Below are 26,917 nucleotides of genomic sequence, written 5' to 3'. Positions count from 1 at the left end.
AATAATTTTTATTCTTCAAACAAGACGATGGAGGCAGGAAATAGGGTGTTAACCTAAAAAATTATACCACTAACACAAATTTAAGCCCCTGCTTTTCCCCAAAAATAGGGGCTAAGACTGTACTCAAAGTTCTTTAAATTGGTACTTTGCTTTTTCTGGAGTGAGGTAGCTAAAAGCTGAAGGAGGAAAGTGTTTAGAATCAGAGGGTGCTTGTATTTTTGCATTAATGCTGAACATGCATCATGTTCCATACATATAGTGCACAATTCCTTCCATGGTACTTTACAAGAACATACTATACCCCATATGAGTGACTGTGTATGGTAACACTCACGACAGCCTTGCTCATCAGAGCCATCTTGGCAATCGCTAACTCCATCACATCGATAGCTTTCATGGATGCATTGTTTCTTGTTGGAGCATTGGAACTGTGAAGAGCTGCAGACAGCAGGAGGACAGTTATTCTCATCGGCCTGGTCAAAGCAGTCATTGTCTCCATCACAAACCCAGCTGCGTGGGATGCAGTGACCCGATCCAGGGCAAGTGAACTGGTAATAGGCACAGGTCTTTTCCTCTGAAAAACACAAGCAGGCCATACATAGGAGGCATCAGTCATGCGTCTCTTTATTAATTAGAGAGCTTCAGTCTGACGTAGAAGCAATACTGCTGCCATAAATTCGTTATTCTAAGGGCTGCAGAGCTAGCGGTAACACCCCGAGACTTTGTTCTGAACAAAAATACCGTAAAAACCGGACTATAGGTCGGACCGGAATATAGGTCGACCCCCCCAACTAACCAATCTTAAAAATGAAAAAAATATTTTTCAATGGCAAAAGTACTGAGACACCCTTACCTTGAAACAAATGCGACTCAGCCGGTTGCACAATGGTGACAGTATTTATTTAAATGCTGCTCGCATGTGCACCCGTCCAATTTTTAACAGCATCGCGCGACCATCGACCCGCGTGCTTGTCAGCACCATATTAACGGCGCTGAACGGCGAAACAAACGAGATACGCGCATGTATACACATGCGCTTACTTTCGCTTTTTCGCCGCTCCGTGCCGTGATGATAAGGTGCTGACAAACACGCGGGTCGATGGTCGCGCGATACTGTTAAAAATTGGCCGGGTGTGCAGTACACAGAAGGACACAAAGTGCGCAAGCGCTACTCCGAATCAGAGTCGTCCGAACTAGAGTCCGATGACGAGTGCTTCTCGCCGGCCACGTCCCATAGAGCATCGTCCTCTGTGCCGTCCAGCGCGTTGCTTATGCAGCATTTTCTGAAAGACTTGCGCACCATCTCTTCCGGGAGAGATTTCCACGCCGACGACACCCAGCCACAAACAGTCGCAAGCGGTGGACGTCGCAGGCGGCCGGTGGGGGTAGTCGGGTTATCGCCCAGCATCCATTCATTATAGAGTTCGCGCACTCTATCTTTAAACGGCTTATTTAGCACCACGTCTAGTGGCTGCAGCACAGATGTCAGTCCACCAGGGATGACCACGAGGTCCGTCTTGCCGTCGCACAGGGCCCGCTTTACGTTGGCTGTGAGGTGGCCTCGAAATGAGTCCAGAACGAGCATGTTCGCTCGCTCAAAGAGAGCACCAGGTCGCCGCTTCCAGACGAGCCGGACCCACTCCAGCATCAACGATTCGTTCATGAAACCGTTTTCATTAACCCGGACGATGACGTCGCATGGGAATTTCTCTTTCGGCAATGTTTTTCTTTTAAAAATGATGAAAGGGGGCAGCTTCTTCCCATCAGCTGTACATGCGAGCATCACAGTGAACCGCGAGTGCTCGTTGCCCGTTGTTAGAAGCTTGATTTGCTTCGCTCCTTTCTCGGAAACAGTCCGGCTTGAGGGCATATCGAACCACACTGGCGTTTCGTCGGCGTTTCCTATCTGTCCTATCATGTAGTCGCGTTGCTGCCGATGCGCAATTACATATCGCTGAAACGCGATTAGCTTGTCGTCGAATTCTTCGGGCAGTTTCTGGCACACAGAAGTACGGCGCCGTAGTGCTAAGCCCTTCCTCTTCATGAAACGCCGCACCCAGGATGGCGAGCCCTTGAATTGCGCCCTCGTCAGTCCAGAGGCGCGCGCGATCTGTACCGCTTTAAAACGGATGGATTCAGCAGTCACAGGCAGCGATCTTGCACGAAGCTCCCGGACGAAATCCGCAACCTTGTTTTCCAGTCCTGGGTACGCTGCAGTCCGCCCACGAAATGAAGTTTTCTTTTGGTTGCTGCAAGCAACCAAAAGCTGCTTCTGCTTCCGCCAGTAGCGAATGCATTTTTCCGCCACTCCAAATTCGCGCTGTGCCGCCACGTTGCCGTTAGCTTCCGCGTACTCGATCGCCTTTTTCTTGAAGGCGACGGTGAATTGCCGTCGCCTTCAAGAAAAAGGCGATCGACATCAGCCACCATCGACATCAGCAGCAGCGCGGCGTGGCGTGGCGACATTGTAGCACCGTCATTTTGCGTTTGCATTGTTTCTTTGTTTAAAAATGAGCGGAAGGCGACGGTGAATTGCCGTCGCCTTCCGCTCATTTTTAAACAAAGAAACAATGCAAACGCAAAATGACGGTGCTACGATGTCGCCACGCCACGCCGCGCTGCTGCTGATGTCGATGGCGGCTGTTTACTTCTTCCGCCCGTTGTTGCAAGACTTCCGTAGTTTTTCCGCCAATGTCCGGTATATAAGTCGAGGGTCGACTTTTCGCGATGGTTTTTTGAAAAAAAGTTCGACCTATATTCCGGTTTTTACGATATATCAAAACTGCTATACTCCCTCACAGTTCTCAGTGGGGAGGGAAGAGAAGAAGAATCAACAATTATGATTATGTCAACCGCTCAGCCTTTGAGTGAGCACATATGCAGGCAAGAGCAGAAAATTGCAATAACAGCGTGTTCCCATTTCCATTCGACTCAGCTTCGCAAGATAACACCACTAGAGCACAGGCTCCTAACCCCACCTTAGTATGACGCTGCTGCAGTGGCAGCAATGTGTGTACGTCAAGCTACAACTATCAAAGCAGCAATTCAAGAAATCAAAACCAAGAAAATAATTCAAGCAGTGCACCATCAGCTATGGCTGGCATACTCACTGCAAAAATCTCCTTCGTCGGACCCATCCCCACAGTCATTTTCAGAGTCACACTTCCAAGACTGTGGAATGCATCGTCCATTTTCACAGGAAAACTCTGAATTGTCACACTTCACATTGGCTGAAGATAAAAAGTAAGCAGAATGAGTTTGCTTCACTGTATGCCTGAATGAATGCAATGCCCAAGAGGCAGAACAAAAACTTTAACGTACTGCATCCCGTTTCATCTGAGAAGTCACCACAGTCATTGTCAGAGTCGCACTTGAATGACAGGGGTATGCATCGTCCACTGCCACACCTAAACTCTCGAGGGCTGCATGTGTTGCCTGCAAAAACAAGTAAGAGCATGCAATCATGTAATGTCACATCACATAGACACCTTAAATTTAGAAGATGAAGCCTTTCAAGGAAGAAAAAGCTAGAGCTTTTATAACCAAATAAATTTTTTAAGACTAGGTTGCATTGCACCACTTTATGGGTGCAAATCTTAGAGTACATGTTCATATCACAAATATTTCAAGCATCAAGCACCCAATGCAGATTCAAAATCGTGCAGGACGCCATGAAGGATGGTTCAAGGAGCAGCCAAAATATGAAAACTTCTTTCTGATACGCTGTCCTTTCTTGGGATGTGAAAAAACTTCATTCTCGAATTTCATGCTCATCAAAAACAACATACCTGGCAGCTAAACTAGTAGTCTTTACAATCTTAACCAAAATGGCTTAGGCCCTGCTAACCTCCATGGGATAACACTTCTACCACCAAAGCAGAGTAATATAATAAGTCTAGATTCACTACATGACTAGTGGAGTGGCACAGCATAACCCAAGCATGAACTTTCAGTCAAGTTACTAGTATGTGCACTAACCGACAGGAGCAATATGCCCCGAACAAGTCCACTTTCAAACGACTCACGTGTGCAGTTGTTCATCTCATCCGAGTTGTCAAGACAGTCATCATCTCCATCACACACCCACGTCTTGGGAATGCAACGCTGGTTCTCGCAAGTGAAGTCCCACGTGTTGGGGCATGCCTGCACAGGTGGCTCGGCCGATGGGTCTGAAATGCATGTCCTGTTGTCCTTGGATAGCTGCTCCCCATATGGACAGCCACAGCTCACAACCAGATCAGGACCCTGGCTTCCATTTGAAGGGACAGGAAAGCACAGCTTCTGACAGCCACCATTATTGAACTGACATGGGTGCCGACCTGGGACAGCATAGAAGGAGACAAGCACACATTAACCAGTGTGCACGAGCGTACTTGTTGCTTGCTGTCAGGGGTCTGGCTTTCAGCACATGTGCATACACAAACAGCCACAATAACAGCCTTCAGTGTTTTCCTTTTAATTAAAGGCAGTGCAAACACAGGGGCAAGGAAAAGCTGAACCAGGCCTAATCGAAACCGCAGCCTGGGTACTTGACAAGGAGCTGTACACACAAGGGGCCTACTGTAGTAAATGCGTAGCAGCCACACATCAACTAGCCAAAAACATGCTTTAAGAAAACCTTTTCTCAAGGCATGTCTTCTTGATTTTATGGGGATTTGACATCCCAAAGCGACTCGGGATATAAGAGACGCCGTAGTGAAGGGCTCCGGAAATTTCAAACGCCTGGCGTTCTTTAACATGCACTGGCGTCGCACAGTGCAGGGGCCTCTAGAATTTCACCTCCACCAAATTTCGACCACTGCTGCTGGGATCAAACCTGCATCTCTCGGGTCAGCAGCAGAGCGCCATAACCACTGAGTCATCGCAGCAGCCTGCATGTCTTCTGTATTTGCAAGTCATGCATGGGCTACTAATTATGCATTATAAATTGTCCTATAGAATCCTGACAAACTTTACAAACCATTAGCAGCATTCATTCATGACAGCCACCATGTGACGACGTACATTCTTTGACAAGGGAACCAACGCGGGTTGATTACTTACAACTACACAAAGGGCATTTTGCTCTATCCTGCAAACAGTAATGAAAAGCACCTTTGAAAAGTACCTTTCAATACAAATATAAGAATGAAAGCAAGGATAAGCAGTGTTCATTAGCCCAGTGATTGATGAAAACCAAAGGTCACAATTTCAGAGGAAATATTCGCAAGCAAAATTTCCGATACGAAGAAAAAAAATTGCCCCATTAAGAACAAATGTTAAGCAAAAGTAGAAGAAAACCTAGCTTATCAACAGTACATGAACAATAATAAGCATACTGTGTAGAATATTTTTCTAATGAAGCTGCTGCAAGCTAACTTTCCCTCTTCCAATTGAGTAGCTAGGCACTGATGCTTGTGTTCTTCTCTAACTCACACTAAAACAGGAGTCCAGATGATAACATCAATGTGAAATATAGAGATTATATGCATTTTCCACATGTTTAATGCTGCCTTTTTCTTGCTTTTGACTTTTTAATTTGCATGCTTAAACCACTGCAAATTTCATGCTAACATTAATAATTTCTACCTCAATTTTCTTCAAGCATACCACTGTTTTTCAGCAATCTTGCATGTTGCTAAAAGTGCATAGAAGCAGCTTATGGCGTTAGAACTGAATAAATCAGTGGTCATACATCAGCTTTTATATATATTCATGCAGAACAAAGAAAATTTCTGACCTTGGTCTTTACGGTTTTTAAGTGAACCTGTCAACCACTACTTCATTTATTGTCACAAGCCCATCCAGTACTGTGATACAGCAAAATACAGTGAACAGCCAATCTCTACTGACAATTACGTCAATAAGAGAAAATCGTAAAAAAAGTTCTCTCAGCCTAACGCACGTTTGTTCGAGGTCAGATTTTGCACAGAGGTTGCATTTGATGGTCAGTTACGTTTTATACTACATTTAGGTGGCCGTACTTGCCTGATTCGGTCAGAATTATTTGGAAATGCCTATTGTCTGCAGCAACGGCGAACCGAAAAAGAGCTCATTTCTCCGGTAGGTGCAAGCTATGGCGCCACGGGTACCATTGCTGCAAAGTCTTTCGGTTTTGGTTCTCCGTCGCCGCAGACGATCGGTATTTACGAATAATTCTGAAGGAATCAGGCAAGTACGCCACCTAAATGCAGTACGTAACAAAACTGACCATCAAATGCAACCTCTCTGCAAAATCTGAGCCTGAACAAAGGTGCGGTTAGGCAGAGTGAATTTTTTTTATTTTCTCCACTTGACGCAACAGTTGTTGGCGCTGACATATTATAGCTGAGGTTATATCTGGAAAGCAATCTCACCATAACATAACACAACCTGCGCTTAACAGGGACAAAGGAATTATTGTTCCCACACTGCACAAAGCCATTTGACAAAAATCAGTTTTAATCCAAAATGACTGCACTCACCAAAAGGTCAAACCTTAGTACACGTATGCACGATGGCTAAACACACACCTACAGACAGAATGCACAGATTAAACAAAATATGTTACATCAGGAACTATATGAGTAACCAGGTAGAGATCGAAGCAAACTTGTCTGAAGCGTGCAAGCAGAGTGGGGAAGGGCAAAGAGGGATATCCGACTGCAGTGTCTCGGATAGTATGCAGATGCACTCGCACGCAAGATGTTCCTTAAACCAGGACGATACTAGCTGATGTCACACTCCGCAGTAGTGTTTACACACTCCAAAAAAAAAAATGAGATGCAGTTTGTATTCGTTCATTTCAACGCAACAAAACTTCCATTAAGTTCCAAAAGGCCTCATTCAATGCCATCCAACTTACTGTCAACTTTCTGGTTGTCCCGGCTGTAGACCTTAATGCCATAAAGTCTGCTGCCTTCCTCTACAGTGGTGATTATCTTCTCATCAGCTCCAGTAATCTTGTGCATTTTCAAGATCGCATCTAGCCGCCAATCCGTGACAAACAATGAATCTGCAGCATGCAAAAGGAGAAAAAAATTTCATGCATCAAATTCCACAGAGTACAAAGCAGTGTACTATGCAATAGAACATGACACTGCTGCTACAACTTACCTCCATGAATGACTAGTGAGAATGGGTGCTTAATGCGTGGAGAGTTGATAGTCTGGACATCTGTTCCGTCCAGATTGGCATGTTGGATGTGATCAAGAAGGGCATCGCACCAGTACAGGCGATCAGTCTGGAAGTCTATGCTGAGTCCATTGGGCCAGCCCAGAAGCACACCCCGGAAAACCATCACATTGCTTCCATCCAGGTATGCACGACTGATATTTGCTGGCCTGTCCCATTCAGAGTAAAAGACATACCTGCAAAACCACATAAAGAAGCCTTTCATGAGAGGGGCAGTGAGTGGCACTTGTTAACAACAACTTGTTAGCAACTTATTGTTGTTGACTTTACTACAGTGAAATTATACCACGAGAACAAATGTCACTTGAATGACATCAATCTTTTTTTGCAAAACCTACCGCCGAAACATTTTTGGAACCGTGTACGTACTGCTTCCAGAACACAATACTAACAACATTTCGAGACATATCCAGCATTTCCACCTCTGAAACTTCAAACATTGCAATTCCGACACTGGGTTGCTTTTCATTTGCAAAAAATGAAATGTACTCTGCACTTTAGATTTGTAAAGCTACACAGCTGGCTTGTTGCTTGAGCAGTAGCTGAAAGCCACTGGCTAACATGCTTGCGTCACCCTCAGCCTTAGGAAAAAGTCAAGGAAGAAGCTGCTTTCGAAGAAAATGACAAGAAATTCAGCAACAGAGTCATTAATTAGCCCACAGCAGTTGAAAACCTCTGCTGCCAAGGAGGCATTTGTGCCAGAAAAAAAGACACAAAATCGCAGTTAAACTGTTCCGCTTTATGATGGTGGCTATGGTGAATCCAAAAATTCCAACAGAAAATTGCTGCCCTCTATCAAGAGAGCCAATTACACAATACATGCATTAAGTTCTTAGTACTGCAAAATGTATTTTTATTTATTTATCTATTACATACTGCTAGCCTCATTGTTGCGGCTGTTGCAGGGCTGGGGCATAAAAATTAAAATAGAAATTGGCAGATGTTTACTTCGATTCATCAGAATGGGTGGCTCCTGCTCATTTCAGTTCAGTCAACTTTCACTTAAGCAAACATTTCCTTGAGGTCCCCTAAAGTTTCTTCAAGTGGTATTTCATTCCAGTGTTATCCGCAGTGCAGACAAGAAATTATTTCTTTATTTTTTAGCACACCCCACATAACTTGCACTAAACAATGAAATAATGAACAACATAATTAAAATTAACCTTTAACGCAAATTCACCCATTCACAATATCTCCATTAATAGCAAAATAATGCTCAATACTGGACCAAAATACTATCATCATTAACATGCATTCTTAGCACAAGAAGGCAGTACATTTGACAGTAGTTTGTACTAACATTCCAGTTTTGTAGCACTTTGCGGCAATCATGATGCAATCCGACTTCGCAGATAAAATTAAATGCCTTAACAAAACCACAACACCTACCCTTTGTTTGGGTGAACAACAATAGCACGAGGGCGCTTCAAGTTTTTCAACAGTGTTCTTCGGTACTGGAAGTTCTTTACACTGATAACATTCAATGTTCCTTTGCGGCTATCAATGTAGTACAGGTTGTGAGACACCCAGTCCAAGGCAAGGCCTTCAACTCCTTCATTCTGAGATGCTAAAACATTTTCCTTCCCTGTTTTGACAAAACAAAATGGGCAAAATGAATGTCAACGGATGGCATTTTATGAATGATATAAAAAGAAAGCACAAAGCAGGCACACAAAAGTGCCTCTGGTTACTGACCAGATCCATCAATTGTGACTCTGTAGATCACATCCAGGATGACATCAGAGTAGTAAATAAACCTCTCCCGAGCATCAAAGTCCAAACCAACAAAGCGAGCCGATTTGCTCACAATTGGCACCATAGCATCTGTGAACCCGTCCTGAGTTATGTTCATAAGGCTGCCACGTACAAATTTCTGCTGAGAGTACAGCAAAAATGTGGACACCCCTGGAAAGGAAACCAAAAATAAATGTAACTCTATATAAAGGCTGCCATGATTAAATTATGGTGTAGAATTGAGGTTGTAGATAATGCTAAGCTTTACGCATTATACTAATAAAAGTGGGCTTCCATGACAAGTGTATTACAAAGAATCCACATAAAAGCACTAAAAGGAGAACTGGAAACTGCAGTAACAAACACTATGGTCTTCAAAAGTTAGTTCTCAGCGACACACAATGCACACCACACAGTTCACATCACTTGGAGCCAATTAATGAGTTTCCAAACCCTAGCAAGCAACTCCCACTTACTTGTGCAGTCCTTTCTGTTAGGCAGCAGTTCAAATCCAGTGTGGCAAACGCATCTGTACCCAAGCAGCCCAAACCCACCAGACCCTCGGGTCACAATACACATATGCTGGCAGCCACCATTATTCAGGCCACAGGGATTGGACACTGAAATGCAATAACCACAAAAGGTTAACAAATTAAATTGCACCTGAGATAGGCGCATGTAAAAATAAGAATTTATGCACAGTGCTCACATACCAACTGGCTGCCTCAGCGGGTGGTAGGACTTGATGGCACCAGGCTCTTTTGAGAGCTGCCTATCTCTGTGCACTATTGTGACCGTGTCATTGTTGTTGAAAATTCTTGCTTGCAGAACCCCCTGCCTAGTGCCGTCCGTCCAATATACTTTGTCCTCAAACAGTGTGATCTTGTTGGGAGATGGAACACGGGTGCTGCCTCGAATAATGATGTTCCTAAAAAGAAAAAAAAAGATGCCCTCAGTAATTGTGCCAAGTGCCCAGAGAATGAACCCAAACTTATTTACAAAGACGCTGCCAATTATAGGCACATAACTAGATGTTTAACCAAGAATTTCATCAAGACAGGTACCAATTCACCCAGTTCTTTCAACTGCACAAAGCAAGTGTGAGACTGAGAAAACTAAAAAGTGACTAGTATGTATATGGCAGGTGTCCTTACAGGTGAAAAATGTACACAAAAGAATATAAACTAATGCTGAATGTTAACATGATCATAATTGGAGACTAAGAAAGAAATATTAACCATGGATCACTGTGTGAATGTTTACATTCACACAAAAAGGAATTGGTGGAATTGAAGGAATTTATGAAGGATTTGATGTTTGGCAGTGGTTCTCTGTGGCTACACTTCAAGTGCACAAGCTTCAGGGACAAAGCACAACAGGCCTGAGATAAAATGCAAACCTGGGGAGCAACTTCTTTTTTCTGTGCCTTATGATCTCAAGGACTAAAAGCACAGGTATAAGCTGCACTGCTTAACTTAGTCTGCCTTTCATTGGTTTGGTTTTAAAGGCTAACGTTCCAAAGTGACTCGGGCTATGAGGGAAGCCGCAGTGGAAAGTTCCAGATAATTCTGAACACCTGTGGTTCTTTAATGCGCACTGACATCATGCAATACATGGGCCTCTAGCATTTCATCTCCATAGAAATGTGGCTGCTGTGGCCGGGACCAAATCCGTGTCTTTCGGGTCAGCAGCCATGCACCATAACCACTAGGCCACCATGGCTTTCTAGTCCGCCTTTGAGTACTCTCTCTACCTTTCCTGTGACTTAAACTGTGTGCAAGATAACACAGTGCTGACAGACACGGCATACCTGTTGCTTCCAGTGTAGTCAATGGCAACAATTTGGTCGAGCTGGGAGTCGCACCATACAAGAAACTTGGTGACGTAGTCTACAGTGAGGCCAGTAGCCTTGTAGATGGCTGTAACTATGGTGGTCCGGTGTGATCCATCCATGTGTGCACGGTCAATGTGGTCACCATCACTGAAGAACATGTACCTGCAATAAAATAATTATGTTATCTCATGGAAAACAAATAGGGCAGGCACACCAATGCAACATTTTGATGCAAACTGGAAACCATCTGTAAATAAACAAATTCTATAGGCATACTGAATGTTTCATCAGCAAACTGCAAAACATTTGCAATAGAAGCAGAATGTTTTTGCAACAGATAGATGTCAGCAACCATTTTGCCTGAACAACACTTTTTAACTCTAAAAGCCCAGTGCAACCATACAGCTGTAGCTCCAGTGTAAGGAAAGAGCATGGAAAGGTAGTATGACTGTCCTCAGAGCCCAGGGCCCTTACAAGAACAACCATAAAATCTTCAGTGCATACAGCTGCTTTTCTCAAATTCTATGCCCAGAATTCAAGCAGCATGCTGTGCAGCCATCCTGCTGAGCATGTGCTGACAGTATAAAAGGTGTCAACACCTCTGCAGGCATGAGTGAATGACAATAATGTTGACATCCAGTCCAGTCCATCATGGATGGTGCACATAGGAGTTCACATCAAACTTAGCACAGGCATCACATGAAAGGAATGCCTTTCAACCTCCCATAGCCAAAAAAGGAAAGCTGTACAGCTTTTTCAGAAGATTTGCATTGGAAGAAAAATTCGGGCTCCATACTCGCAGGATGGAGCTTTCCTTCATCACCGTATGGCTGTGCTAGAATGAACGGTAAAGAATATTCTGCACAAAAATTAAAAAACTCCATTCCTCCAATTACCTACACTACCTTGGGGGTTTCCCCTAAATACATTGGACTAACCCCATTCTCGCTTCGAGTTGTTGACCGATTTGGCCTCGCCGCGCAGTCTGTTAGCTGTCCTGGTTAGCTCAATTGGTAGAGCAACTGCCCCAGATAGGATCCTCGAACCAGGATGAATTTTTCTTCAATGCACAGCTTTAAAGAAAGCTGTACAGGTTTCTTTTGTAGCCGCAAGGCTATGCTAGAGTGGACACTGAACAGTAATTGCTGTCTAATTCCAAGTCCCTGTATGACTTTGCATGCTACATGTCTGGTCACCTGCTCCTTGAATATGGAAGATCACACTGCAAATGAAGACTGACAACTCAAGTACTTGTGTTTGTTGTGTTGTGTTTTATGGCACATAGGCAACTGAGGCCATCATGCGCCAAGAACAAGGTATAGGAAAAGTCTTTTGTTGAATATTATAGAAATGCAAGAATCATCCCTGCTCTAGCGGCCCTCAAACATTAATATTACCCAGTGAACACATACACAGATTTTATAAATGGCTACAAGTAAAAGCTTTAAAGAGGGCCGGGTCACCTCAGTAGCCTTCCTTGGCTGCGGAAGGATGTCGAGGCTCTCAACCAATCAAAATAAAAGCCTCAGCTTTCTTCTCAGGCATGAGAAATTGGCTGCGGTGTACTAAAATTCCAACAAACCAGTGGGTAAAAAATTTAGTCTCTTGAGAAATCCCGTTTTGTTAAGAAAGCTAAAAACACACGATATATTAACAATTGCATCATCTCCTAAAAGCAGTGCGGGATGAAAAGGAATGCATTTATTATAAAATTCAGTAAAATACGTTTTTCTTAGTTCTTCCAGTTCCACACAATAGAATAAAATGTGGTTAACCGTGAATTCATCTCCACATTCTTGGCAAACAGGTTTGTCTTGTTTTGTTAGTAGGAAGTTGTGCGTAAGGTCCGTGTGGCCTATTCGAAGACGGCATAAGATCACTTCCTTGAAACCTTCTTGGTGCACACACGACTTAAATTCACCTAAAACTGGTTTTACCAAGTGTAGTTTATTTTTGACCTCATTGTTCCAAGCCGACTGCCATTTTTTTCTTAGTTGCCTTGCTACTAATTTCATGCAATCATTAAACGGCATATTTACTTTCATTATTTCCTTGCCACGAGCTTTACCAGCACACGCATCTGCTCTCTCATTGCCTTTTATTCCCACATGACTCGGGACCCAACACAATTTTATATTTTGTCCTTGAGCTGTGGCAGTTACTATGTTGTGTATGATGTCACCAAGCAGACGGGAGCTTGCATTTTTAGAATGGAGAGCTCTAAGTACACTTAAGGAGTCTGTAAATACCAGCATTTCTGAGATTCTCACTTAGTATTTTTTCTATGGTCATACATACTGCGTAGCACTCTGCGGTGAAGATGGATGAACACTGTGGTAGTCTTACTATTTGTTCTGAATTCCCTCGCACCACTGCGCAACTATCTGTTTTTGATCCATCACCAAAACTGTTTTTTTTCCCACCACCACTGATCTGAATTGAATGATTACTGCCTAAAGAGGAAAAAATTCTGGAAGAGAAAGTTGCTGTGCTGGTACAAGCAGTGAAGTATTGTGGCATCTTGTATGTACCACACTGGTAGCAAAATCGCTTGTAACTGGTAAACCATGTGAAACAGAAGATCAAATACTTTTTTCTTTCTTTCAGCGAAGCCTCATAACCGTACAACAAGGAGCCAATACATTTTTTTTTTCCAATACAGCCCCAGGCAACTACTTACCCAACAGTTGGATCTAGGGCAATGTCCTGTGGGTTAGAGAGGTTTCTGCTGAGCACAATGGCATGTCTCAGGCCATCCATTTCAAGCAAGTCAATCTTCTGCCCCAAGGAGTCACAGACATAGAGCTTGTTTCCAACCCAGTCAACAGCCATGGATACAGGATTCCACGAAAAGACTACACTGATTGGAGACCTCAGCTCCTTGTCTCCAGCAAGCCTCATTGAGTGGATCTGAAAAACAGTTTTGTGAAAGCAAACAATAAGCCCTTCCGATACTTAAAAGAGGACTTGAAAATTCAGAACTTTTTTCCCTGGTTATTAAGAATGCAGTTTTGGTTTTGTTTTGTTTTTTGGAAAATATTTAAGAGAATTTTTTTTTTCTGACGATATATGTGGCAGCGTTCTGGACTGAACAGTCGCATATAGTTTATCTTGGCTTGTTTGTTAGCAAGAGTAGTATATGTAGCAGTAATTAATGCACTAATGGCTGTGTTTAGAGCAGTGGTTGCTATAATAAATACTAAAAAATTAAAAATAAAATTAAAATTAGAAAAATTAATAATATGAAGATAAGTGCTCAGGCCATAAGAAAAAAGACATTTCTAAAAGCAGGATTGCACAGAAACCTATTCAAACAAAAAAAGTAACAAGCAAAAGCAACAGGGCAGCACACATACATACGTCTCGGATCAGGCAAGTGGAAGCAGGCCTTTCTGTCTAATTGACTTTATGTAGGAGTAGCTTTATCTCGCCGTGATGAAATGCATATGCATTCCTTTCTAATGACATACTGCTCACTCCTTCGGTCACTGAACAAACTGCAAGGGCAGCAAATGCTTCACAAAAACGAAGTTTCAGGTTGGAAAGAAAGAAAAAGTGACCAAGGCCAAAATCCAGAAGAAACTGCAGATCCTCTGATCACGTAGTCTACCTGATGACAGCGCCATTGGAAGTGCCGCTAAACCACCATGGAAGCCAGATCATGACCCCTTTTTGGAGACGCTCGTGCATGGTATTGAATTGACAGTGTATTGTACAGTCACAAACATTGTCAGTATTCTTGCATGCCATGCAAAAATCCTTAACCAAGCAAGGGCTCTGATAATGTGATGCCAGTGTGACCAAAATGCACTACACTAATAGATGAAACTTGACGATGTAGTGGAGCGCCTCAGTCTGCACCTGGCACCTGTCTACAGTAGCGGAGCAATGCCTCAAAACGTACATCGGCACCACTTAATCTCAAGAATCCCATTGTCCCATCGCGCTCCCAGTTTCTGCACTACGCCAATTTCCTCTCGTGGCTGATTGTAACTCGTACTCAGTAGGCAGCGAGCTATGACATATGCTTGAAAGATACTCACCTTTTTCAGTTAAAACACAGTTTCAAAAAATGAATTCGATGTACGTTTATTAGTTTTTCGGTTAAAACTGAGACCTCCAACCTCTACCTATAACATATATTGCCACACAGACAAGAAAATTGCGAAGAAAAGATTATGACCTGCTTTGTTTCAGTGTCTGTCCAGAAAAGCAGCTTTCTGTCATGGTGGTAGTCCAGGCCAGTTGCTGAAGATGCATTAGCCAGAATGCTCAAGTCAGCTCCATCACTGCTGACCGAGTAAATAGCATTGTGTCGTGTAAACAACAGTCGCATAGCAGAACCTGGATGATGTAAAAAAGCAGGGTGTTGATGTTGCAAGCTGAGAGGCATCACATCACAAAAGAGCCTGTCTGTACTGTCATGAACTCACTGTTGTCTGCTTTGCAGTGGCGTGGTGGATCCAGTGTGTAGCCGCGGACACAGAGACACTGATAGCTTCCGGGACTGTTGGTGCACAGTTGGTCACAATAGCCCCATTCAGAGCATTCATTCAGATCTGAAATGCACAATTGGGGCAAAAGCCATTACACAAGTTACAGTAAGTAGGCTTTATCTGAGGACCTTTTTTTTTTTTTAAATGAACCAAATCCAGACACCGAACTTAAGCGAAGTTCAGCCGCAATTGTAAATTCACACATACATCTTTCCTTCGAAAAACCATTTAAATTATACAGGCCATATGGCTAGGATTTTTTAAAGCATATCACGTAACAACTTCTAATGCGCTTTCAAACTAATTTTACACATACCACACTTCGTACCGCAACCCCTTTACATATACCATTTGATGTGAACTCTAAAGTACAGAACTGACTAATTAGTTTGTAGATTGTTTTAAATTTCCACCATTTGCTAAAAAAGGCATTCTACCTGGCCATGACAAACAAATGAAAGACCACTGGTTTTATTAGTTTAATAATAAGATGACTGCTAAGGAATGTGAGCAGCAAGTCTAAAAGTCTGGAGTGCACACAGAGAGAAGATCAAAAAGCATGCAGGAACATAATATAGCAAAATGCCACTGAAAGAACTGAAGTTAATGACGAATTAAAATCTTTATGAACAACTGTTGGAAAATTACGCATATAAACTGCCACACACGAAATAGCCTGAATGCATTATATGAACAGAGCTGAATTTCTCAATGCACATACCCATACAACTCCGTTTGTCTTTTGTATTTATAGTCATTCCTGGAGGACAGAAGCAGTCTCCACCTTCCAGAGACGCACGGCAGCCATGTTCACAAGACAATGTTCGACAGAGGCTAGATGCTGCAAAAACAAATATGACCTTAGCATAGGGCTCCACTCATGTCTACTCTTCAAACACCAGACTGCATAAGCATGGCGGAGACTGTTACTTACAGCAGTTCTTCTTCTCATCAGCGCCATCATCACAATCTTGCTTTCCATCGCAAAGCTTGGACTTGTCAATGCATTTTTTCTCAGATGGACAGAGAAATTTCGTGTCCAGGCATGTGACAGATGCTGAAAGTAGCCGCAGAAACTTAATGCATGTCTAGAGAGAAAGCACGCCACAAAGCAGTGCACGCTAAACCGGTGAAGGAAGCATCAACTGTTAATATCAAACTGCCCCTAAAGTGAGGCTTTTCGTCTGAGAGTAGCCATGCATTGTAATAAATGTTGGTGCACCTCTAGATTAAAAAAAAAGGAAGAAAAAAAAACAATGCATCAGCCCTGCTGGCTTAAGTAAATAAAAAGTTAGAATGCAAAATGCAGCAGGAAATGCTCACACGTGATAAAAGAATGGCTAAATGCTTCCTCAAGTCCTGCAAGTTTCTCAATGAAACAACAGGTCACAAGATAACTGCAGCAAGCGCGTGTGCTGTGCCTTGCACTAGTATGTGCAGTGTACATAACTTCAGTGCTCAAGTAATTCAGTACAATACCTTTCATCTTTCTGCCCTTTCTCCCTCGCAGTAAGTAACCCGTTCCCACGAGTGACACACCTGTGCCTACAACACAAAACCCTTTTGATCACTATTTGAACAGCTGTTTATGTGCTCAGTGTGCCACCGGAGATCCCCTGTGCTGCTTCCAGCAGAAAGGCCAAGAAATGAAAGCCACCACGGCTGGCAGGGTGCAGGTGAAGCAGCAAAGCAGGGAGGCTCGCAGGATGCATAAAGCAGTGTTCAGCCAGATGCTCTTTTTTCACAGCCAGAAGCTTTTAGCCCAAACCACAGTTTACTGGGATGAAAATGAACATTTGATGGTGCTCAAATCACCTATACTCAAAATGAAAGCACTGTCCCTCTCTCATCCACCTCTATTACAAGTCAGTTGCTTGCACAATTCTCCTGTTTGTCATTTTTTTTTATTATTTGCCAATTATCAGCTTTCTTCAATGTTTTACTAAGGCTGTGCCACAAAATGCTGCTCTTGTGAACTACAAATTTAAGCTACAGTTCAGCTTTTCAACAAATGAGGCATGGCTGACATATTGAGACTAACAACAAATGAGAAGAGACAAGCAACAGCAAATCAATGTAACACCACAGTTTTGATGAGCATTCCCCATATGATTAGTTTCACATCAATTCTTTCCTATCCTTAATTTTATGCGTAGCCACCATCGAAAGTCCAACATGCTTTTCCAAAAAAATAATAAACCCACACACCAAGTCAATCTATCTGATGCTACTTACTGCAGTTTCGCTCATCAGACTGGTCTGAACAGTCGGAGTGTCCATCACATCGCCATCGAATAGGTATGCATATGGCATTTGTGCATCGGAACTGGCCTTCGTTGCAAGGTGGAAAATCTGAATAACAGATGGGTCAATTAAAAACTAACACAAACATGCCTGTGCCACTGGAAGAAAAATCCCTGGGGCAAAAGGCAATCACAAATGCGAATGGCCATAAGGCTAGCACTCACCACATCCTTCTTCATCAGAATTATCTCCACAGTCATCCCAATGGTCACATTTTTTGCTCTCATCAATGCACTTGTTGCCATGTTGGCAACGGAATTCATTTAACCGGCAGGCAGTTCCATCTAAAATAAAGTACTTGCATTTATTCACCTTGTACAATTATTTAGACCTTTATTGTTAATACATAAACTTGCTAAGCATTTACTATTCATGCATTCTGTGCTAGACTCGCATAATGTTTTACTCCGGCTCTTTTCTCTTCTGATTAGGTATTGTTCAAAAGTGTTCTTTCTGCCCTGCTGCAGTCGCTGTGATAGAATTTGGCACCAGTCAAGTGGTTTGTGAAAAGCTTTTTTCCCCATTTTCACCCACAGCCCTGTGTGTAGAAATAAATCAGATCAATGTATTATCAATTGTCATCCGCTTATCACAGTTTCATTTTCACCCTAAGCAGGCGAAACTCATTATCAGCTATTTGGCAAAGCATAATTACTTGTTGTGCAGGAGGCTTCATCACTTTCATCCCTGCAGTCATAGTAGCCATCACACTTTTTGGAAGCTGGGACACACAAACCACTGCCACACTTATGATCAGTTTCTTCACACACACGATATTCTGAAAAGTAAAAAAACAATGTGGTCAGGCCTGAAATATCACAAAGGGTATTTCACAAAATTTACAAGCCATTATTAGCAAAGGAATAATCTGGTTCAAAATAACTGATTATACAGCAAAATTCCCATTTACAACTGCTGATGTCACATGGCTGAACAGGCAAAAAGAAGAATGTTTGAGACATCAGCTTTTTTTTTTACCCGAAACAATAACATAATGTATATATAAACTGTGCTGATAGATAACAGTACAAATTGAATGGTCATTATGTTAACAAAAATTTGCACTTCTGTAGCTGCTGGTTAGGAAGACAAAGCTGTGTGGCCTCAGATCGCCCACAATTTCATTTCTTTTTTCCAAAGTAATAATAATCTATTCTAAATTACTATGAATAAACTCAAAATTGGCTCAATTTTTTGTAGATGGCTTGTGCAGATGCCTGTAAATTCATGCACCTCTTATTTGTTTTTTCCAAAGCTATGAATATAGGTGGGGGTTAGACTTTTTGGTTTAAACTGAAAAAAAAAAGCTGATAAAAGTACGCTGAATTCAGTTTTTGAAATTCGGTTTGAACCAAAAAAGGTCTGTATTCTTGGCATGCAATGAACAGCTAGCTGGCTTTTGGATATGAGTTACAATCAGAGTTGAAAATTAACTAAGTAAGGAAGCCAGGGGCATGATGAGACTGTGGAATTGGCAGTTAAGCCAGGCAGTTGTGAAATTTGAGGACTTTTCACTGCTTGCTTACATGACTCTGCAGACTGGGAAGCACCACCTCCTCGCCGCCTGCTGGCTGTTCACTATCACCACCCGCTTAGAGCAGTTAGTCGGTTAAGTAGGTTTATCGACTGCATTTAGGATACTGGGATGAAACTGTGCACGATTGTCATCAAAAGTATCGTATTCAGGCTACCGCGACAAATAAGCCCCAGTTCCATAGCTGACATCAACATGCAGACCACGTGATGCTCTGTCTTCTCACTCAACCCAGCGTGACAACCCAAAGAAAATTTAACTTAGATCCTAGAAGTAAACATCCACCTGCATTTTTGTCTGCCGGCTGTCTCATTAAACTTACGCTACTTTTTTAAATGACGAGAGAAATTCCTTAAGCACACCTCCAAGTGCAAAATTACTCGTAAATTATGTTAATTACTGGCAAACGAACTGTTCATGCCGACAAAAATGGCGAGATAGAATGCAAGCGATTTCTGACCACACAGGATTGCCACATTAAATCACCAAAAAAGTCAACAATTCATTTGTTGAAAATAATATTAGCTGAAAAAAAAACGAACCTTGACTTGCATTCTGAAATAAAGACCAAAAAAGACTGCCAAATTTTTGAAAAATAAAAACCAAAAAGTCTAACCCCTAATTATACAGGACAGAGAAGGAGGAAACAAAGGCACCAACAAGTTTCTGGAAAAACAGGCATCATTTCAAAACCAAATATGAAACTGCTACACACAAAACAGACCAGTCAATGCATAATTTTTGTTTCTTAGCAAGATGAGCACGTGTACAACTGGGGCACATACCTATTGGAGTCTAATAAATTTTTAAGCACATGGAAAAGGCTGTTCTGCTCACAGAGTTTTCTTTTTCAAGTGGAATAACGATTAAAAAGATAAAAAAGGTTATTACAACCACCACTACGTCCCAAGACTAAAAAATTCAGTTTACCAATTAAACAGCAGCTGAATGACATTTACGTAACAAGAGTTGGAGGAACTATAAAGGAATTGGGCACTTACTACAGTCACCACTTTCATCCGTTCCATCCACACAGTCTACAACTTGGTCACACCTCCAGTGCTTTGGTATGCAGTAGGATTGATTAAACACATACTGCCCACAAGAAAATTGATTTGAATTACACTGTGGAGGAGCTGCAGATAAACAATGAAAACAGAAAAGCCATATAGAGATAACCAAGAGCAACTGCATGTGCACAAAGTGTAATAAAGCACGAACAAAAGAGGTGGGAAAAATGCGCAGAAAACTGCACAAACTGGTGCCTTTGCAACAGCACTACAAATACAATGTGGCTTTCAATATGCACCACCTGATTTGAGGGGAAAAAAAAAAAACAGGACAAGCCATAAACATGGCACTTCTACCATCCATCTAAATTTAGAACCAGCAAATCCTGCATGCCAAAGGTAACTCCTTGAGCACTTACAACCACGACTTGCATCAAGGAAAACCACCAAAAAATAATTCGGCTAATGCGCCATCACAGCGGCCACCATGTTAGCGACCCGAGAGCATGGCGAAAGCCCGAGAGTTTTTTTTTTTTTTTAATCCGCTTATCACTTGCTCTGGCCTGCAGCACTAAACCTATGCATGGTTCACCATCATGATGCCCGATTTCTACAGTGAAATCAAACTCTAAAGTCTTAAAGTAAACTTTTGTTGTCCTCACAACCTCTGCCTCGCAACTGGCCGTGGGACCAAAAGTGTCCTAATCCACAGAGTAATCGGCTCCTTCTCAGTACTGAATCCTTCCTCTCGACAGATGCAAGATGCACAGAAAGGCCGCTGCTCTTATGCACAAGAACATGCTTGCAGCAAAAAAATCTCTGCATGAAAACCTGCAGTTTCCTTGTCGCGTCTCAACGCCTCTCAGATGTCGATAGCAAGGCATATTTGTAGGTGGCATAACAAACCTCTTATGCAAGATCGCTGGCACGGCGATAAGTGAAGAAAAAAAGTAAAAGCTGCACAGCCTAATGTACAGTGGCTACCTAACGTGTGGACTGCAAAGTGCTCGTCCCTTTCATTTCACTCACGTGCCACCAGGTTCGCACCAATCACTGACACTGTTCTACAGCACAGAAAGCTTTCCAGGCCACCATTTCGCAGCCAAGAATGCCAAAAAATAATGTAAGCAGGTTAAAGAGGAGTGCCGAGCGACGTGTCAATTCATTCAACGGACACTAAATTTAGCAAACATGTGAATCGAAGTTTGGGCGGAGAAGCTTTTCTACAGCACCCGTTCTTTGCTACAGTCACTAAGCTCACATGCCTGTAAAATTATTACATAAAATTATTGTCTTTATGAGCCCAGAAAAGGTGAAGCAAAAGAGAACATTAGTTACCGCAGGATTGGTGTTCATCTTCGCCCTCTTCACAGTCCTTTTGGTAATCACAGACCCACCGTAGAGGAATACATCTGCCGTTACTGCACCTGAAGTTATCTGTTGAACACGTTGTTGTTTCTTCTGAAAAATAAAAGCAGACCATCGGTAAGTCGTCACTAGAAAATCTTCACTCTAGCACCGCGCACTAAGAGTAAATAACACCAGGACAATCCATGGAAAACTAGTGACACTGGTTGAAATATACATAAAAATATTAGCATAGTGGCATGACCAAAAGAAAAAGTTAGGAGGCAATGCTGAACCTAGTTGTTAATTGCTACAAACCTTACTTTAAGGTATGCACTAAGACAGCGACAAATGAATGCAAAGGTGGGCAGGGCCATAAGGAGGAGAGGATGGGGGGGTTCCACTCGGCTTTTCTCTTATAAGGAAAAACTAATGACCTGAGATGTAATGTCTATTCCCATTCCTCCAAGCAGGGCACAACAATGGTGGCTTCATTCCAAAGACAGTTCAACGTCTTGCGTCCCCACCTTTCCTCGGATCTCACCAACCAATCACAACACCACGAGATTGAACCCAACTCTTTTTAGTGGGTCACGTGACGACAGCACAAGTACCACATTTTTCAAATGCATCTGATTAAAATGGGTCCATATGAAACTGCATATTCCAAAATTTTAACCTATACTTCAATGCTTATTGGAGTTCCTCCATTTCATTCGACAGAGGGTGGAAAAGTGACACCTGCAGGGCAGGAAACATGTACTATAGGCAGCAAAAGTTTGCGGGACGAGATTTCTTGGAAAAACGTTTATTGTAGCTCCACCCCAGATATTCCTACCAGAGGAAGGAGCACGTAGGCCCCCAGTACTTTCATTCATTTCAAGCAAATTGCTTGCGTGACTGCACTGGAATAAACTTCTTTCCACACACCCACATCCAGCAAACTTTTGCTGGAGTTAGTACATTGCTGCATGTGCATGCGTGCGAGTGTGAATCAAACGCAGCAAGTTTTAGAGATCTTGCATGAATATTACAGAACAGTGCGCGGTATAAGCTTTTAACCCCTCATATATGCTCTGCATTTGCCTATGAATTGCTGCAGAGAACTTTCATATTCACAAAGCGCTGTTTCTTGATTGCGTTCGGCAAGCGCAAAATTTGTGCACGATGCTTAGTAAATTATGTGCTGTTTGTCTCCAAAACACTCAACGCTTCTGCGACACAAAATGGATATGTGATCATGGTTGGTGACTTCTCACCCAGAGACGAAGTTCATATGCCAGTAGTGAAGACAAGTGCATCACATGGATGCCCACATCGATCTGCTCCATTCCCCAAGGAAAGGTGCTTATCCCTGCGTCCTCTGCTCATCGCTAAGTTATATGTGCTCAAGCTGGTACAGGTGCGGCGGAATATTACGGAGCATGCTTCGGAGCTGAAATTTCCTGACGCGTTCCAAAGAGAAGATATGATGGTTTCTTGGGTATATGTGCAAGCGAACCAGCGGCCTTTGCTGGCATATGTATAAAGTGTATCCTAACTTTTGCTAGGTAAGGCGGGAGAAGAGTCTGATCGCCAAAGCGTGCTCCGTAATATTATGGCCGGGGCCATACTCCCCCCATAACGCTGAGACTTATTCAGGCCATTTTGTTTCCCTGCACATGCTTGCGGTCAACAACACAGTGTGTGCGCATGCACAGTAAATGGCAGTGACACCATAAAATGCCACAGACACATGGGCCAAAAGACCCAATGAATGCTCATTCAAAGGATCAAAACTCACTTGCTCTGTCACTGCCACAAAAAATAATGCGGCAGCGAAATTTACGTTCCTCAATTTTCTTTGTTGTTGCTGATCCACACTTAAGCACCGAGCGCGATAGAAACTATTCCTGCGACAGAACAAATTTTACGAAGACGCAAAATCGTCCAATGTATGATTTTCTAAGACAATCTTTAAAGGGCAGAGCCTTAGGGCTCCGCTAACAGCGCCGCGAACAAAAAGTTTTTAAAAATGTACGACGCGAAAAGGATGACCAGAATGCACGCTTCAGAATAAACACCATGACCACTGTCTCGGATCTAATCACTTCTCAATAAGTCAGACGTTGCCTCACAGTGCCCTCGACGCTCTCGCTGTCTTGAACGAGCAGTCAATTTCCTCGTAGAAAAGGAAGTAGGCCGTGCATTTTTGCAGCAGCCACGCTGCCCGGATCCAATAAAGCCTCGCGGCGCCCTACACTGAAGCATGCAAGCGGCGGAGTCAACAGGCTTGGCTACTCGCAACCCCGGCCCGTTCACAAGCAGAGGTAAGTCGTCAGGACGAACGTTTCCCTTCCTTGAAGAGGCACGGCTACACGGCACACACTGCATGCCTACGAATCTCTCCACTGCGGATGCTTCCAACAAAAATGCAGATACAAACTGGCAAAGTGCCGCTCTCAAGTGCGACGGTGACGGCTGGAGTGGAAAGAATCGTACATCCCGGGCCTGGCCACACCGCGACTTGATCTCGCTCCGTCATGGACACAAGCGGCGTTTCCCACACCACGGAAATAACGGCGTGCACAGAAATATAATACGCTCCGCAGGGTTTTTTTTGTTTTTTGCTGGAAACAGTGTTGCAAACCACCAACTAGCCCAGCTGTCCACGCTTAGGAATGACGCAGGCGGGAACAGTTTCCCCCGAAGCAGAGCAGCGGAAGAGCATAAGGCAGGGTCAGTGACGAGCATGACCGCGGTCTTTCAGCGCGGCCCGCAATGACAAATCGTCCGCGCAGTCAACACGCGCGATGTATGGGTAACAATGGGCGGCTTCCGATAGGCAGTCTGATGTCGATCCTTGACGGCTGCCACGCGCGGTCCGGACTCCGCGACTGCTGGACAGGCTTCCTAATTTATCCGAGTGGGACGACGGGTCTCACTGTGCCAGAAATCTAACCTTATACAATCACAGCACACGCCAACCATTAACGCACACTATAACCGCAGCGATAGCACGCGAAATTGCTAGCATTGACGTCGGATACAAGCCCATGGGGATGGGAAAAAATACTTTTTTGTATGCACTAGCAGAAAGCTGCACAGTTCCCCCTCCCCTCGACAAAATTTCGACCACCCTACAAGCCCCTACCTGATCCCATTAAACTTCCCCTCAAAAAGGTTCTTTTTGGCTCTCCGCTTTTCGGAAAGCAACGCGAAGAACTACAGACTTCTCCAGCTGCATCCAGCAAGTATGAAATTTTTAGCTGTTCTAGCAGTGAACACCTGCAGTGAACACCAACAAACATGGCAACACGCGTAGCGAGCGGGCACAGGGAGCAACCTGGCAGTTGCATGTGAAGGAGTAGTAAATGTCCGCCTCTGTTTCACCGCACGAGCATTACTCGCAGGGGAAATCCAGGCATGAACGAAAACTGCTTGAAGCATTTTTAATCAAAAATAACGAGCAGCCCTGCGTAAGCGATCAGTCTCCTTATCACAGAGAAAGAGAGGAGCTTTTTATCGGGGATGGAATGACGACCTGACTTGGATTTTTTTTTTTCATTTGCATGTGCGCTTGCGCGAGAAAATTGCTTTAAGTACGTGGATAAGAAAAAAAATAAGAATAAATCAGTTGCAAGTAAGGCCACAGTGTGCGTGCGTGCATGCATGCATGCGCGTGTGTGTGTGTGTCTCTCTCTCTTCTTCTGGTACTGTGTCATGCTTTTCGCTGTATTTTTTTTGTTGCTAGAACATGAATAACCAACTCGCCCAGCAATCCATGCTTCTGAGTTTGCTGTCCTCGTTGGTAGAACTCCAAGGCTTTTACTGCATCGAAAACTTGGAAGCTAGAGGGCATCTCCTGTAGTCGGATACAACTTAACAGTGAAGCTCCGCCCACATTCAGGACCGGCGCACAGAATTCCTCCACGACAAAAATGTAGACCGTTGTTAAAACTTCTGTCACCAAAAAAAAAAGCTAACCATAATAAAAAAGTTATAAGCTCTAGAATTTTGATACCTGGCTTGTTTAATAAAGTCAAATATTGAAAAGCTGATTTCGTTCACCTTTGTGACTGGCTAGCGGAGTAATACAGTACGCCGCGGACCATGGCCCAGTGTTAACAACTGCTGTTTTTTAAGTTGTAGCCTACTGTAGTAGATATGGCGCAAAAAAAAAAAAAAAAAACTGGGGACTCCTCAGAAATACCTCTTATGGTTCAGGCCGAGAGATCTTGTCCGCTGTCGTAAAAGCCATCGAGGTAGCTCTGGCCTTAGCAGTTACCACTGGCGCTGTCGAACGCTAGCTACTTCAGTGCAATAAGGAGAATGAAAAACTGGCTACGCTCAACGATGAAAAACGACAGGCTGGACGGCCTTTGTATGATAAGTGTGCACCTACAGCCTGTAATTATTAAAGACAAGAGTGACTATCACCCGGGTCCACCACGCAATTTTCCAAGGAAAACCCGAGCCATCAGCAGCTGCTATTCAAGGAACACTGGTCATCGGACCTGCGCGCCGCGAGACTGACCGCTCTCGTTCACGAAGCAATAGTAACCTTTCACATTTTGCTTGTTAAGTTTAATGCTTTGTTCATTAATGAAAACCAATGTGTCTTTTATAAGCCGGGCACTAAACTGCCGTTTCTAATTTTTGTTTGATCTGTACAGCTGATCAAAACTACCGTGTAGTTGAAACCAAACTTATAAGTGTCTCCTTTTTGGTGGTTGCCTATCGTCTCCCCCTTCCCCTGCAAAAAGTTCTGCGGATGCCCTTGTACGAGTTGATCGCGCCATCGAGCAATGACAGAGCGAGCAGAATCTCTGCCGAAGCCGCGATTCAGCAGCACGCACGGGTGGTGCGCCGCCCCGGAACCTCGCTCGATGACCTCCTCTGGAGCGTAGCTCCTGCCTCTTATATGCCATTCGTCTTCCCTTTTTCCTTCCCTTCTCGATCGGGAATGGACGAAATGGCGTCCCAAGGAATGAGCACTTCATTTTATCCTCACTGCTAGCCGAGGAGAACAAATCAGGCGGAGTTGCCCCGACGTCAGAACAGATATGAAACTCATCCGAAACATGTGTGACGTGGAGGTCGTTTTGCTGCTCGGGTCATGTGCACGGTGGACCAAGCGCTTCTCTGCGCAGGGCCCTAAGGTTGACCGCGCGAAAAATTCCGCAAGGTGCGCAAGGATAGGTTAGGTTAGGTTAATGGGGGTTTAACGTCCCAAAGCGACTCAGGCTATGAGGGACGCCGTAGTGAAGGGCTCCGGAAATTTCGACGACCTGGGGTTCTTTTACATGCACTGACATCGCACAGCACACGGGCCTCTAGAATTTCGCCTCCATCGAAATTCGACCGCCGCGGCCGGGATCGAACCCGCGTCTTTCGGGCCGGCAGCCATAACCACTCAGACACCGCGGCGGCTGGTGCGCAAGGATAGTCAGTATGCGAACACGAAATACTCGGGCAAAGGAAAGCAGATCACTCATGAAAGAAGAAAACAGAACGAACGTGGCAA

General features: G+C 43.6%; 1 protein-coding gene across 5 annotated transcripts in view; it reads right to left on the bottom strand.

Moving 5' to 3' along the window:
- The window catches only part of mgl (low-density lipoprotein receptor-related protein megalin), a 158,107-nt gene that overhangs the window by 46,373 nt on the left and 84,817 nt on the right, over positions 1 to 26,917 (bottom strand). For 4 of the 5 annotated variants that reach the window (XR_013310170.1, XM_077645080.1, XM_077645091.1 and 1 more), the window contains exons 2-22: positions 21,403 to 21,525; positions 20,056 to 20,190; positions 18,176 to 18,298; positions 17,685 to 17,804; positions 17,452 to 17,568; positions 16,151 to 16,273; positions 15,938 to 16,057; positions 15,154 to 15,279; positions 14,904 to 15,064; positions 13,401 to 13,630; positions 10,697 to 10,882; positions 9,600 to 9,814; positions 9,363 to 9,506; positions 8,848 to 9,057; positions 8,542 to 8,737; positions 7,075 to 7,328; positions 6,824 to 6,973; positions 4,026 to 4,319; positions 3,322 to 3,435; positions 3,111 to 3,230; positions 335 to 574 (exon numbers count right to left, since the gene is read on the bottom strand). Coding sequence is in view for 4 of the 5 variants with exons in the window: in XM_077645080.1 (XP_077501206.1) it covers positions 335 to 574; positions 3,111 to 3,230; positions 3,322 to 3,435; positions 4,026 to 4,319; positions 6,824 to 6,973; positions 7,075 to 7,328; positions 8,542 to 8,737; positions 8,848 to 9,057; positions 9,363 to 9,506; positions 9,600 to 9,814; positions 10,697 to 10,882; positions 13,401 to 13,630; positions 14,904 to 15,064; positions 15,154 to 15,279; positions 15,938 to 16,057; positions 16,151 to 16,273; positions 17,452 to 17,568; positions 17,685 to 17,804; positions 18,176 to 18,298; positions 20,056 to 20,190; positions 21,403 to 21,525 (3,501 nt within the window). In the remaining variant the exon portion in view is untranslated. The remainder of the gene's footprint in view (positions 1 to 334; positions 575 to 3,110; positions 3,231 to 3,321; positions 3,436 to 4,025; positions 4,320 to 6,823; positions 6,974 to 7,074; positions 7,329 to 8,541; positions 8,738 to 8,847; positions 9,058 to 9,362; positions 9,507 to 9,599; positions 9,815 to 10,696; positions 10,883 to 13,400; positions 13,631 to 14,903; positions 15,065 to 15,153; positions 15,280 to 15,937; positions 16,058 to 16,150; positions 16,274 to 17,451; positions 17,569 to 17,684; positions 17,805 to 18,175; positions 18,299 to 20,055; positions 20,191 to 21,402; positions 21,526 to 26,917) is intronic. The other variant, XM_077645095.1, reaches the window with a different exon arrangement.

Source organism: Amblyomma americanum, chromosome 1, assembly GCF_052857255.1.
Source record: "Amblyomma americanum isolate KBUSLIRL-KWMA chromosome 1, ASM5285725v1, whole genome shotgun sequence".
Classification (NCBI taxonomy): domain Eukaryota; kingdom Metazoa; phylum Arthropoda; class Arachnida; order Ixodida; family Ixodidae; genus Amblyomma; species Amblyomma americanum.
This window is presented reverse-complemented; position numbering and strand designations above follow the sequence as displayed.